The sequence below is a fragment of the Siphateles boraxobius genome, unplaced genomic scaffold (assembly GCF_051911475.1).
Source record: "Siphateles boraxobius isolate OS27281-9 unplaced genomic scaffold, OSU_SipBor_1 186, whole genome shotgun sequence".
Classification (NCBI taxonomy): Eukaryota; Metazoa; Chordata; class Actinopteri; order Cypriniformes; family Leuciscidae; genus Siphateles; species Siphateles boraxobius.
The window spans coordinates 414,509-430,000 of record NW_027508795.1 but is presented as its reverse complement, the minus strand read 5'-3'; the positions used below and the strand labels follow the sequence as shown (position 1 = coordinate 430,000).

General features: G+C 40.3%; 1 protein-coding gene across 1 annotated transcript in view; it reads right to left on the bottom strand.

Annotated features, from left to right (window-relative positions):
- LOC143741306 (CUB and sushi domain-containing protein 3-like) overlaps positions 1–15,492 on the bottom strand; it is a 323,702-nt gene that overhangs the window by 131,721 nt on the left and 176,489 nt on the right. The window contains exons 27-30 of the mRNA XM_077233739.1: positions 12,557–12,748; positions 11,047–11,185; positions 7,937–8,124; positions 3,982–4,176 (exon numbers count right to left, since the gene is read on the bottom strand). Coding sequence (XP_077089854.1) covers positions 3,982–4,176; positions 7,937–8,124; positions 11,047–11,185; positions 12,557–12,748 — 714 coding nt within the window. The remainder of the gene's footprint in view (positions 1–3,981; positions 4,177–7,936; positions 8,125–11,046; positions 11,186–12,556; positions 12,749–15,492) is intronic.

Here is a 15,492-nt window from a genome sequence, read left to right as displayed (position 1 = left end):
AATCTGTTTCATGGAAAGTCAAATTTGCCCACTCACCTAATAACTCAATCACTCAATCACACACACACACTCACACACGCACACACACACACACACACACACACACACACACACACACACACACACACACACACACACACACACACACACACACACACACACACATGATCACTCACTCACTTACACACACACACACACACACACACACACTCTCACAAACCCACACACACACTCACGCACACATGATCACTCACTCACTCACACACACACACACACACACACACGGACAATATCACTCACACACACAGACACTCACTTACTCAATCACGAATGTACGCAGTCGCACTCACTCACACGCACTCTTACTCACTCACACACTCTCGCTCACTCACTCACTCTCACACTCACTCACACACTCACTTACTAACTCACACACACCCACTCACTCACTCACTCACACACTCTTGCTCACTCACTCAATCAATCACTCACACAAACTCACTCACTCTCACTCGCTCACTCAAACGCACACACACGGACACTCACTTACTAAATCACGCATGTACGCACTCTCACTCACTCACTCACTCACACACTCATTCACACACTCACTCACACACTCTCGCTCACTCACTCAATCAATCACTCACACTCACTCACTCACACGCACACACAGACACTCACTTACTCAATCACGCATGTACGTACTCTCACTCACTCACTCACTCACTCACACACACACACTCACACACTCTCACTCACTCACACACTCATTCACACACACACACCCACTCACTCACTCAAACACTCACTCACTCACACACACACTCTCGCTCGCTCACTCACTCACTCACTCACTCACACACTCTCGCTCACTCACTCAATCAATCACTCACTCACTCTCGCTCGCTAGCTCACTCACTCAACAATCAATCACTCACTCACTCACTCACACACTCACTCACACACACACACACACACACTCTCACTCATTTACTCACACACACACACACACCAATCAATTTTCAATGTGTAAAGTCAAATCCCATCCTGAATGTTTCTCATGTAATACCCTGTAAGCACATCACACAACACAAGTATTCTATTACCTAAGAAAGATCAAATAAACCCAATCGATACGCTTTTACCTTGAAATTTGTTACCTCAATTTTGCTCCACCCAATTATTTCTCACTCATAAATATTTCAGATTGTGTGGCTTAAGCATCAAAAGCAGAGAAAAGCCTTCTTATGCTTGTGGGCTTATTGATCTGCATGTAAACCCATAAAACAGACTCTTATAATGCAGTGATTTTTGATAGTTATCAGCATTTTGTTGACATACTCACTGTCAGTTCATGCACATCTCACGCTGATTTTGCCTTGTAATCAACCAACGTATAAGGTCACATAATTCCTTAATGATCTTCTTTTATTAGCGAAAGGTCGTCCAGCACACCTCGATTTCTGACAGCTAATTCAACACACGCCTGTCTTACACAGACCGAAAGCAGTTTTCTAGTGTTGCAGGGTTATTGATTTGCATGCAAACTCTAAAAGCTCACTCACTCACTCACACACTCACTCACACACACACTCACTCACACACACTCACTCACGCACAAACTCACTCACACACCACTCACTCACACACACACTCACACACCCTCACGCACTCACTCACTCACTCTCACACACACTCACTCACTCACTAAATCACTCACTCACTCACACTCACTCACTCACCCAATCACTCAATCACACACTCACTCACTCACACACACTCACTCACTCACTCACTATCTCACTCACACACACACTCACTCACTCACTATCTCACTCACACACACACTCACTCACTCACTCACTCACTCACTAAATCACTCACTCACACACTCACTCAATCACCCAATCACTCAATCACGCACTCACTCACTCACTCACTCACTCACACACTCACACACTCACTAAATCACTCACTCACACACTCACTCACCCAATCACTCAATCACGCACTCACTCACTCATTCACTCACTCACACACACTCACTCACTCACTCACTCAATAAATCACTCACTCACTCACACTCACTCAATCACTCAATCACGCACTCACTCACTCACACACACACACACTCACTCACTCACTAAATCACTCACTCACTCACACTCACTCAATCACCCAATCACTAAATCACGCACTCACTCACTAAATCACTCACACACTCACTCACTCACTAACTCACTCACTCACTCACACTCACTCAATCACCCAATCACTAAATCACGCACTCACTCAAACAATCACGCACTCACTCACTCACTCACTCACACACACACTCACTCACTCACTCACTAAATCACTCACTCACACTCACTCAATCACCCAATCACTCAATCACGCACTCACTCACTCACTCACACACACACTCACTCACTCACTCACTAAATCACTCACTCACTCACACTCACTCAATCACCCAATCACGCACTCACTCACACACTCACGCACTCACTCACTCACCCAATCACTCACTCTCACTTACTCACCCAATCACCCACACACACACTCACTCACTCACCCAATCACTCACTCACACACACACACTCACTCACTCACCCAATCACTTACTCACTCACACACACACACACACTCACACACACTCACGCACTCACTCACTCACCCAATCACTCACTCAATCACTCACTCACTCACTCACTCACTCACTCACACACACTATCTCACTCACACACACACTCACTCACTCACTCACTCACTCACTAAATCACTCACTCACACACTCACTCAATCACCCAATCACTCAATCACGCACTCACTCACTCACTCACTCACACACTCACACACTCACTAAATCACTCACTCACACACTCAATCACGCACTCACTCACTCACTCACACACACACTCACTCACTCACTCACTCACTAAATCACTCACTCACTCACACTCACTCAATCACGCACTCACTCACTCACTCACTCACTCACTCACTCACACACACACTCACTCACTCACTAAATCACTCACTCACTCACACTCACTCAATCACCCAATCACTAAATCACGCACTCACTCACACACTCACTCACTCACTAAATCACTCACTCACTCACACTCACTCAATCACCCAATCACTAAATCACGCACTCACTCAAACACTCACGCACTCACTCACTCACTCACACACACACTCACTCACTCACTCACTCACTAAATCACTCACTCACACTCACTCAATCACCCAATCACTCAATCACGCACTCACTCACTCACTCACTCACTCACTCACTCACACACACACTCACTCACTCACTCACTAAATCACTCACTCACTCACACACACACTCACTCACTCACTCACTCACTAAATCACTCACTCACTCTCACTCAATCACCCAATCACTCAATCACGCACTCACTCACACACTCACGCACTCACTCACTCACCCAATCACTCACTCACCCAATCACCCACACACACACTCACTCACTCATCCAATCACTCACTCACACACACACACTCACTCACTCACCCAATCACTTACTCACTCACACACACACACACTCACACACACTCACGCACTCACTCACTCACCCAATCACTCACTCAATCACTCACTCTCACGCACTCACCCAATCACCCAATCACCCAATCACTCACTCAATCACTCACTCTCACTTACTCACCCAATCACCCAATTACCCACACACTCACTCACTCACTCACCCAATCACTCACTCACACACACACACACACACACACACACTCACTCACTCACCCAATCACTCAATCACTCACTCACTCACACACTCACTCACTCACTCACATACACACACACACACATACTCACCCTATCACTCAATCTCTCACACACACACTCACACACTCAATCACTCACTCACTCAATCACTCACTCACACACACTCACACACACGAACACAGATGTGAGTGTGAACGCACCTCGACAGCTGGGCAGAGCTCGGTTCCACTCGGGTCTGTTGGTGCCGCCCATCACACAGGTGAGACTGGAGTAACCCGTGAGCTGGTATCCCGGATCACAGTGGAAGGTCACAGTGGAGCCCAGCTTATAGTCTCCACCCAACCGAGTGCCGTTCATCACACTGCCTGGGTCAAAGCAGGCCTCACGCAGTTTAGCTAACGGGAGAGAACACAGATATGGCGTATGATGATAAAGCTGTTGAAAATCAAATGATCTGAAGGGATGAAATGCCAAGCGGAAACCTTTGAAACTTTCCAGATCGCAGTCAAGCATCTTGAAATAGTATATCATGACAATCTTAAAGTCACCATGAAATCTATTTTTTTTATTTTTATGGAAAAATTGCAGTTTTTATTATAAATGAATTATTTATTAAATGCATTTAAATTCATGTTTCTGGTAATCTTGAATCAGAATAACTTAAAAATGATCTCTGATGATGTGGGCGGATCTCACTCACATGAGATCAGCCAACAGCAAACCACAACCATTCAATCAATTCCCCACAGACACAATCAAGCCCCGCCCACATTTGTTTGTGTTCCAGAAGCGTTTCACTCGGATATACGGCACAATAGGGATGAATAGACTGGCGCAGCTTTGCTTTCATGTTGACTTTTAACTCTTTCCCCACCAGCTTTTTCTAAGTTCCCAGCCAGTGCCAGAATTTTTGATTATATTCACAATGTTTTCATGGCTTTCAGAATACTTCGTTGTATGACGGTCAATATCTCAGAAGAAAGAACAGAGCCTTTGCTTTTAAACAAACAAGTTAACACTTGAATGTAGGGAAAATTAATAAAAACAACATTTCGATCAAAAACTGAGAAAATCTTGTTTTTTGCCAAAGACTTCATCTAGATTTCTTTCACTAACATTGGGCTGTTTTGATTTATATGCTGTTTACTGTTTGATGATCACGTGCGTAATCATCAAACTTCTATCCACTCCTTTATACTACGCCCTAAAATGATGTACACTTTTTGTGAAGAAAAAGTAGATACTTTAAAGTGTGTAGCAGAAGAGTAGACAAGCTTTGAGACGCACTATCACGTGATACAATTGCTTCATTTAGGGTTGCTCTCGGTCACAGTAAACTGACCTGTCAATCATCTTTTCACAGTTAAAATCCTCCACATTCAATTTAATTTAATTTCCAACCGTATCAGAGAGAAATGCAGAATTGATCTGCAGTCGCGGGTCTTTCATCTTTCATTTTCATAATGATGCATTTAGAAGTTAATGGCCAAACGGATCTTCATAAAAGTCCACATTATTGCTGATGAAATATCTCATGGATAACATTAAATAAATATATTTTTTTATTAGGTTAAACTTTGTCATTAGTCATTCAAACCCCTTTTCTGAACCTCTCACCGTCTGCCGCGCACATCCACCATGTTTTGTAGTTTTTTTTACATTTTTTACTCGTGTTTGTAGTTCCTCTTCCAAAACTCAATGGATCATGGGTAATATTAGCTGTTATAGAGAGCACGGATCCACTCTTTGAAAATCCACCAGAAATAGTAGATGCTTTGGGACACGCTTATTTTAATCTCACATATTATTTAGGATGGATAGTATGAACATTGAGACGGTTTATGCAGATCTTCTTCTTCGCATGTTTTTGGATCCAGAGATGTTGTACTGTTTCAGAAGATCCGTAACAGCCTTGAGCTGTATGTCAAAATCAAGTTCACGTTTGTTCATGTTAATGTTTTTTAAAATTAAGATTAACACCCCTTCGGGTTGTGTTGTTATTGCTGCTGATGGAATGCACTGTTTAACAACTAGATCACTAGAAACTCGATTAAATGCACTGTGTGCTTGTGACCGATGATTGGATTTATTAAAGCAGTTATCTAATTCGAACACGGCGTGTTGTATGCAGTAGTCCAACCGTAGATCATGTAGGTTTAATCTTCATTTGTGTTGTGAGTTTGTCTTCTACTGATTGTTGACTCCATCTGTAAAGACCACGGCAGATCGCATTGTTGTCTGTTAGTTAGTTGGAGAGTGATCACCACGCATTGTTTTTCTTTTATTTAGTCAGCGTAGTTTTAGGCGGCGTATTCGTTGAAGATTCAGGCTTTATTTCTGCATTTTTGGTAGTTTTAGAGGTTTGGGTTAAACAGTTATGGGAGTTATGTTTTGATTGTTTCATTAATTTGGCAACAATCTTATTTTTATGATTATACGTTTTTCTTTTACATTTATAATGTGTTCTGTAACGTCTTTATACCTCTTCAATTCAATTACTCTCCCTATGGAGGATTCCTATACCACTCTACAGATAAAGCCTTGTGGAATTTTTGGTTTGCGTACCTAACCGAAGAGATAAAATAAAATTCTGCAAGACAAGTAGTTTATTTAGGGATGGTTTGTAAGGAATTACAAACCTGCGCACATATATTCAAACGCACATAACTATAGAATCAATTCTTAATGCGCATGTGAAAGCCATCAGCGTCTATCACAGGTTCACGTTTAAAGTCTGTTAAGAGAGAACGGTGTCGTCTTAGCGGCCCCTGATTTAATAACAAATGACCATTTTGACGGAAGTGAATCAATCAAAACTAACTTTAGCTGGAAAAAACATTTTTCAAGAACCACTATAAAACCAAACCAATCTCTGTTACCTTAGATTATATGTTTATCTCTGTAAAAAGCTGCTTTGAAACAATCTACATTTTTAAAAGCGCTACATAAATGAGGATGACTTGACTTAAAACCGTTTTCAACGTTAATTCTGGTCTTCCTGGTTGTTTCTTTCGCTCGCCCACTTGGCAACAGTATCTCACGTAAATGTTGCGTAATCATCCCGTTTACATCTTTAAGCACGTTACAGCATCACTTAAGGGCACAAATCCAGTTCTTTCGGGTCTTTAAAAGCACACTATGTGTGTATATGAATAGTTTTTCAACCTTCATAATATATTTCCAAGACATGAGAGATGGTACATCGACTTACAATAGGTAGAGTGACACATCTGCCATAGCCTGACGGTGTCTGTATTACTTTTAGTGGCACCATGTAACTTCTGGGTTTGGGTAGTAACCCGAGCACTAAAAGAACTACAAATTTCGACTGCTTTACGGCTTACCTCACTTCCCCCACCACCCCCCACTTCCTCAAATTCTGACGTGAGAGCCCAACTAGCGTTTGTTTGCAGTCTGTATGTTGTGTTCATGGCCGAAGCAGCAACTCAAACGAAGAAGGCAAAGGTTTTGTCGGAGGAGACTAGAAAGAGAAAAAGGGAGAGTGACAAAATAAAAGGCCGGACGAGGATCAATATTGGTCCGGCGTTTGCTCGCGGGCGTGAGCTAAAGGTAGAGGAGGGGTGCAGACACGAGTAAACATCGGACCTGCGTTTTCAGAATGGTGAAAAAAACCGAAGCGCGCGCGGTCGGAAGAGTCTAGAAAAAGGTAACGAGAATCTGACAGCACGAGGAACCGGACAAGAGTCCCACTCGCTCAGGCTTTCACTGTTAAAGTTGATTCCTGCGATTATCATGAGAACAGTTGTCAATATCTCACATAATTATCAGGACATAAATAAGCCTACACGTTGTAAATAGTGTAAATGAGCGCAATTTGCAATCTAGTATGATAAATTGCAATAATCATGTCTAACAACATCATAACGGACATTGTTACGAAATAATGCGACGTACATGTAACTTTATTGATGTCATCTGGGATTTAGGCTCAGGTAAGCCTAACGCGGTAGGCTACTTTATTATTATAAAGTGCAGAGGCCGTGAGTGGAGAGACGCTCTGCGTGAGTGGTGTTTACGACAGTAACGTTAAATACAAGTACTCTACAACGACTCTAGGGGGCGCTGTTTGACAAACACAGAAATCCTGCATAGTGTGCCTTTAACTAGCAGGCCGAAACCAAAGCGCAGACTTACCCTTGTACTCGAGGTGGAAGCCGGTGTAGCTCACGGACCCGTCGCTGCGGAAGGCGATGTGCATGATGTTCGAGCTGCTTTCCACCTTCTCCGGCAACTTGCTGTCTTGAAATGTGCCGATCAGATGACTGTTGCTGTGAGGCCCGTCGTAGAGGTACAAGAAGTCATAGTTGGGCTCAATGCTAAAACTGAGAGAAGAAGCGTACAGATTAGAATCGAATCACAATTTAGAGGACGATCTATTAATTTTTCTAGCCAATTTACCCAAACACTAGAGAAAATTCTGTCAAGATGTCATTGCAAATAATTGGGGGCCGATAAAAAAAAACTACAGAAAAGAGAGTTTAGAAGATTATATGAGAAGGAATATAAGTTAAATCAAGCACTTAAAGGTGACATATTATGCCTCTTTTCACAAGATATAATATAAATCTATGGTGTCTCCAGAATGTGACTGAAATTTCAGCTCAAAATCCGCCCAGATCATTTATTACAGCTTGTCAAATTTGCCCTTTTTTGGGTGTGAGAAAAAATGCTCAGTTTTTGTGTGTGTCCCTTTAAATGCAAATGAGCTTTTGCTCCGCCTCCGTTCAGAAGAGGGCGGAGTCTTTACACAAGCTTCAGAAACTCCAGCAATAACAAAACAGGCCGATCTCACTCATCCAGAATCCCAGAATAACCAGTAGCGAGTGCAGCCTTACGGAGAGACTCAGCAAGAGTTTCTGAATGTTAGTGGAGACATTTATGTAGTTGTTGTGGAGTTACATTGATCATCTCATCATCATGTTGAACTTCTACACAAGTGTCCACAGTTCCTGAGGTGTTTATAAGACAGCGGTGACATGTTCTGGTCAATAGTGTTCAGTGCTCGTCTGTGCTCAACGACAGAACAGTTTCAGGCTTTGCTGGATCTTCTGTCGGTGCGTTAGAACTGCTCACTGTTGGCGCTCGAGAAACCAAATGTGTGAACACTGGTGTGTGTAAACGTGCAGATTACGGGCCGTTAATATTATAATAAGATCCTCTTCATACGTCAGAAGGAGAGAAATCTGATCGGCTTATTTTATAACATGCTTGCAGAGAAAGACTCACCAGAACAGAGTTACTGGGTTTCACTTTTCACGTTTTCTTATTTTTATGATATATCCCCTTTAATGCACAATTTTTAGCTTTATCAATGTCACTACATGACGAATGAATCACAGCTGTGTGAAAGGTAGTTTTTTCCCTTTGTGCACCACAGAAGAAATAGCAGCATACCAGTTTAAAATGACACGAGAATGACAGTACTTTCATTTTTTGCATGAACTAGCCCTTTAAATCTTGCTGCGGAAATGCAAAATCCGTACAGCGTGTGTAAAACAGGAAAGAGAAAACAAGCTGTTAAAAACATGGACATTCATCAAGTGCTTGTTGACAACATCACAAGCTTTCACAGAGCGAGCCTGTGATCTTCCTAAAAGACCTCGTGGGTCATCAGAGGCAGAACATGTTTTCAAGAGCCTTTTCTGTATGTTTCAGGTGGGGGAAATATTATGATGTGGGTGGAAAATGCTCATAAATGGCACAGCGATGCTTTGGGAAAATGTAGTCAGAAACGCTGCACTTCAGATTAAGTACCGCAACGAGAGCCGACGGTCGTATTCGTGTCATTATGAAGATTTGTTTACCGTCCCAAAACTGCACCAACAATACGCCATTCATTTGAGACGGTTTTGTTAATACTGTAATAATGTCACCGTGACTCATCCCATCTATCTTGAGAAATCTTTTCCCAATTACCATGCTGATAAAAACACAATTACATGTCATATGTTAATTTGAAATTAATTGGGTCTTTGGTGCACAGATCACAGTCTGATATCAATACCATATTCCAATTTACAGTCTGAAGATGGAAGCAGTTATAGGTCAGTGATGTGACACTGATTTTATATGTTTGGGATATAATAATTTATTCAAAGATGCATTTAAAATGCAAATCTCACTGACAATGACTTGAATACATCTCATCAATGATTAACCTGTTCAAAAATTCAGTGTGGTGTATCCATCTTCAGATTGCAATGAATACATAAAAAGTATTATTAAAAGGATGAGATTCTTGTGTTGGTGGGGGTTCGGGGGACTTATATAAATATGATAAAACTTGTTGAGTTGTGAAATCAATATATATAGTAATGTTTAGAGTACTGGTCAAAAGTTTGGAAACATTACTATTTGTAATGTTTTTGAAAGAAGTCTGTTCTGCTCATCAAGGCTGCATTCATTTGATCAAAAATACTGAAAAACAATAATATTGTGATATATTTTTGCAATTTAAAATAATGGTTTTCTGTTTTAATATACTTTAAAATATAATTTATTAATGTTATTAAAGAATTGTCAGCATCATTACTCCAGGCTTCAGTGTCACATGATCCTTCAGTCTAATATAACGATTTATTATCATTGTTGGAAACCGTTTTGCTGCTTAATATTTTTTTTGGATATAATATTGTGTCACCTTTTAAGTTAACACATTCATTGCTGAATAAAAGGATTAATTTCTTAAAAATAAAATAAAAAAAAAGACTGACCCAAAACTTTTGAACGATAGTGTATATTGTTGCAAAAGATTAATAATTTGAATAAATGCTGTTCTTTTTTAAATTTTTATTCATCAAATAATCCTGAAAAAAGGTTCTAAAAGGTATCACAGGTTGTAAAAAAAAATGTCACACATTGATAATAAATCATCATATTATAATGAAGGATCATGTGACACTGAAGACTGGAGTAATGATGCTGACAATTCAGCTTTGATCACAGGAATAAATTACAGTTTAAAGTATATTCAAACTAATTGTACTAATATGTCACAATATTACTGTTTTTCCTGTATTTTTGATCAAATAAATGTAGGCTTGATGAGCATTAGAGACTTCTTTAAAAACGTTAAAAATAGTAATGTTTCTAAACGTTTGACCGGTACTACAACAAAACACTTGATGTTTGCAACACTGAGAGTAATGTAGAATAAACTGTAGAGTACTTACATTTCTTCTGTTTTTTTACATCAATAGTGTATCTTGGTTTTCATAATGTCATGTAATTAGTTAAGATCTTACCTGATAAAAGCCAAGGAGATGACGTAATCAGGGTGAACCGTGATGAACCAATCACAGTCTTTGCTGTGTGGGTACGGGTGGGGGAAATTAGGAGACAGAATAAACCCAGACGAGCCTGTAATGTTTCCACCACAAGGAGCTGGAAAACACAGATTATTAATAGCGTTAATAAAGTTTTCTTTTTTCCCCCCTCCCTATAGCATGCGAGTAATTTTACCTCAATAAAAATCTCACTACGTTGGCTGATATATCATTCAATGGCAGTCATTAAAAAAAAAGGGTAACAGTTTATTTTACAGTGTCCTTGTTGCATATGTCACATGTACTGACCATAGTAATGACAGTTAATTATGCATAATTACATGCGACTAACCCTCAACCAAATCCTAACCCTACCCTAACCCTATAGTAAGTACATGTAGTTGATAATATTACTCAGGACTTAAATATATAATTACACTGTGACAATGACACCTAAAAATAAAGTGTAACCAAAAAAATGCAAATCACATCATTAATATTCATGAGTTAAGCTGATAAGTGCCCAACTGTTCTTAAGCTCCAGGTCTGGCTTTAAACCGGATTGACCTTTAAAATGCCTAAATGTGACTCAAACTTAAGAAAATAGGTCCACAAAATAAATGTAGTATCCTAGAAGCATTTATCAAGCTTTCCAATAACCCAGAAGAGTAAGCGCTGACTGGGCATACAATCAGAAATTTCCATCAAAGAAACATTTTTGGTTAGACTGTAGTTACTTAATATTACTCAGTGCTTAAATGTATAATTACACTGTAACAATGACACCTTAAAATAAAGGGTAACACTTTATTTTAAGGTGTTGTTTTTACACTGCATGTAATTATGCATAATTTATGTAACATAAATGTAACATGTGTAACAATGACACTGTAAAAAAAGTGTTACCAAATAAAGTGTAACCAAAAAAAAATGAAAATCACATCATTAATATTCATGAGCAAAGCTGATAAGGGCCCTCCCCCAACTGTTCTTAAGCTCCAGGGGCCGGTTGCATAAACATAGATATTAAGTTAAAACCGTGTCTTAAGTTTTAGTATGACCCACTAGCTGTTAGTCAGGGGCAGTCAGTCTTACTTTTCAATATCATATTAGGCTAATCTACATTTTTATGCAAACTGATTAAAAAATTTGAATAATACATAAAACATGTCTAACTTGAAAGACTAGTCTTAGTGGTTTATGCATGGCTTTAAACCGGATTGACCTTTAAAATGTCTAAATGTTACTCAAAATTAAGAAAATAGGTTCCCTCTATCCACAAAATAAATGTAGTATCCCAGAAGCATTTATCACTGGAAGTCGAGAAGCCTTCACGGGTGATTCCAATAACCCAGAAGAGTAAGCGCTGACTGAGCACGCGATCAGAAATTTCCCTTAAAGAGATTTATCATGACAAAGAGTCATTTCTTCTAGTTATTTCCGAGCTGACAGGTGTGAAATGAGGGGCTGGTGTTTGAGTACACCTCACCGATGCAGGTTGGAGGACTGGGTTGCCAGAAGAACCTGTTGTCCACCTGAATGCAGGTGATCCTGGGTTCTCCTTGCAGGTCGTATCCCGGATCACACGCGAAGGTCACGGTGTCTCCCGGCTCTTTCCCGTCTCCGCTGCGACTCCCGTTCATCGGCGTTCCCGGATCCCGGCAGGCCGTCGCCACCGAACCTGCAAAAACGGGAACTGTGACCAGCTGTGCTAACTTTCACTTACTGGGAAATCTCAGCAGGAGGGAGAGTTCCCGCTCGGAAAAGAGGTTGCATGACCTCGGAAACGAGTACAATGTCTCACTGGGGGCTCCGGCTAAGCAGAACACTAGCTAATGCCGGCGTGGAAGAGAAAAACGTCTGAGCTACAGCAGAACTGAACAATCACTCGCTAATGGATGCGATTTTTATGCATTTAGGGCTTTTTCTTTATTCAAACAGAGGAATCATTATTCTGGGCAAGCAGCCTCTTTAGGAAATTACATTCAGAAGTTTGGGAACAGAAAAGTGACAGTAAAGACATGTATGATGTCTATTTCAAATAAACTTTTTTTGAGATTTTCTATTCATCAAAGAATCCTAAAAAATGAAATCTGTCACGGTTTCCATGCAAATATGAAGCAGCTCAACTGTTTTCAACACTGATAATAATCACAAATGTTTCTTGAGCATCAAATCATCATATTTTACTGACTTCTGAAGGATCATGTGACACTGAAGACTGGAGTAATGATGCTGAAAATTCAGCTTTGATCACAGGAATAAATTACACTTTACTATATATTCACATAGAAAACAGCTGTTTTAGATTGTAATTATTTGTTACAATTTTTACTGTATTTTTAATCAAGTAAGTGCAGCCTTGCCGACCCAAAACTTTTTGAACAACTTCTGAAATATTTATTTATATGCACCAATGTAACCTCATAATAATAAACAGCAACATCTATATTCATACAATATAAAATATTTAAAAGTTTAAGTTCTGAAGTGATTCATTGAAACTGTGTAGTGTGTAACTGTGTAGTGTGTAACTGTGTAGTGTGAAACTGTGTACTGTGAAACTGTGTAGTGTGTAACTGTGTAGTGTGTAACTGTGTAGTGTGTGTAGAGTGAAACTGTGTAGTGTGTAACTGTGTAGTGTGTGTAGTGTGAAACTGTGTAGTGTGAAACTGTGTAGTGTGAAACTGTGTAGTGTGTAACTGTGTAGTGTGTAACTGTGTAGTGTGAAACTGTGTAGTGTGAAACTGTGTAGTGTGAAACTGTGTAGTGTGAAACTGTGTAGTGTGTAACTGTGTAGTGTGTGTAGAGTGAAACTGTGTAGTGTGTAACTGTGTAGTGTGTGTAGTGTGAAACTGTGTAGTGTGAAACTGTGTAGTGTGTAACTGTGTAGTGTGTGTAGAGTGAAACTGTGTAGTGTGAAACTGTGTAGTGTGTAACTGTGTAGTGTGTAACTGTGTAGTGTGTAACTGTGTAGTGTGTAACTGTGTAGTGTGTAACTGTGTAGTGTGAAACTGTGTAGTGTGTAACTGTGTAGTGTGTAACTGTGTAGTGTGTGTAGAGTGAAACTGTGTAGTGTGTAACTGTGTAGTGTGTGTAGTGTGAAACTGTGTAGTGTGAAACTGTGTAGTGTGAAACTGTGTAGTGTGTAACTGTGTAGTGTGTAACTGTGTAGTGTGAAACTGTGTAGTGTGAAACTGTGTAGTGTGAAACTGTGTAGTGTGAAACTGTGTAGTGTGAAACTGTGTAGTGTGTAACTGTGTAGTGTGTGTAGAGTGAAACTGTGTAGTGTGTAACTGTGTAGTGTGTGTAGTGTGAAACTGTGTAGTGTGAAACTGTGTAGTGTGTAACTGTGTAGTGTGTGTAGAGTGAAACTGTGTAGTGTGAAACTGTGAAGTGTGTAACTGTGTAGTGTGAAACTGTGTAGGGTGTAACTGTGTAGTGTGTGTAGTGTGAAACTGTGTAGTGTGAAACTGTGTAGTGTGAAACTGTGTAGTGTGTGTAGAGTGAAACTGTGTAGTGTGAAACTGTGTAGTGTGTAACTGTGTAGTGTGAAACTGTGTAGTGTGAAACTGTGTAGTGTGAAACTGTGTAGTGTGAAACTGTGTAGGGTGTAACTGTGTAGGGTGTAACTGTGTAGGGTGTAACTGTGTAGGGTGTAACTGTGTAGTGTGAAACTGTGTAGTGTGAAACTGTGTAGTGTGAAACTGTGTAGGGTGTAACTGTGTAGGGTGTAACTGTGTAGTGTGTGTAGTGTGTAACTGTGTAGTGTGAAACTGTGTAGTGTGAAACTGTGTAGGGTGTAACTGTGTAGGGTGTAACTGTGTAGTGTGTGTAGTGTGTAACTGTGTAGTGTGAAACTGTGTAGTGTGAAACTGTGTAGTGTGTAACTGTGTAGTGTGAAACTGTGTAGTGTGAAACTGTGTAGTGTGAAACTGTGTAGTGTGTGTAGTGTGTAACTGTGTAGTGTGTAACTGTGTAGTGTGAAACTGTGTAGTGTGTAACTGTGTAGTGTGAAACTGTGTAGTGTGAAACTGTGTAGTGTGAAACTGTGTAGGGTGTAACTGTGTAGGGTGTAAATGTGTAGTGTGTGTAGTGTGAAACAGTGTAGTGTGAAACTGTGTAGTGAGAAACTGTGTAGTGTGTAACTGTGTAGTGTGAAACTGTGTAGTGTGAAACTGTGTAGTGTGAAACTGTGTAGGGTGTAACTGTGTAGGGTGTAACTGTGTAGTGTGTGTAGTGTGAAACTGTGTAGTGTGAAACTGTGTAGTGTGAAACTGTGTAGTGTGTAACTGTGTAGTGTGAAACTGTGTAGGGTGTAACTGTGTAGGGTGTAACTGTGTAGGGTGTGTAGTGTGAAACTGTGTAGTGTGAAACTGTGTACTGTGAAACTGTGTAGTGTGTAACTGTGTAGTGTGTGTAGAG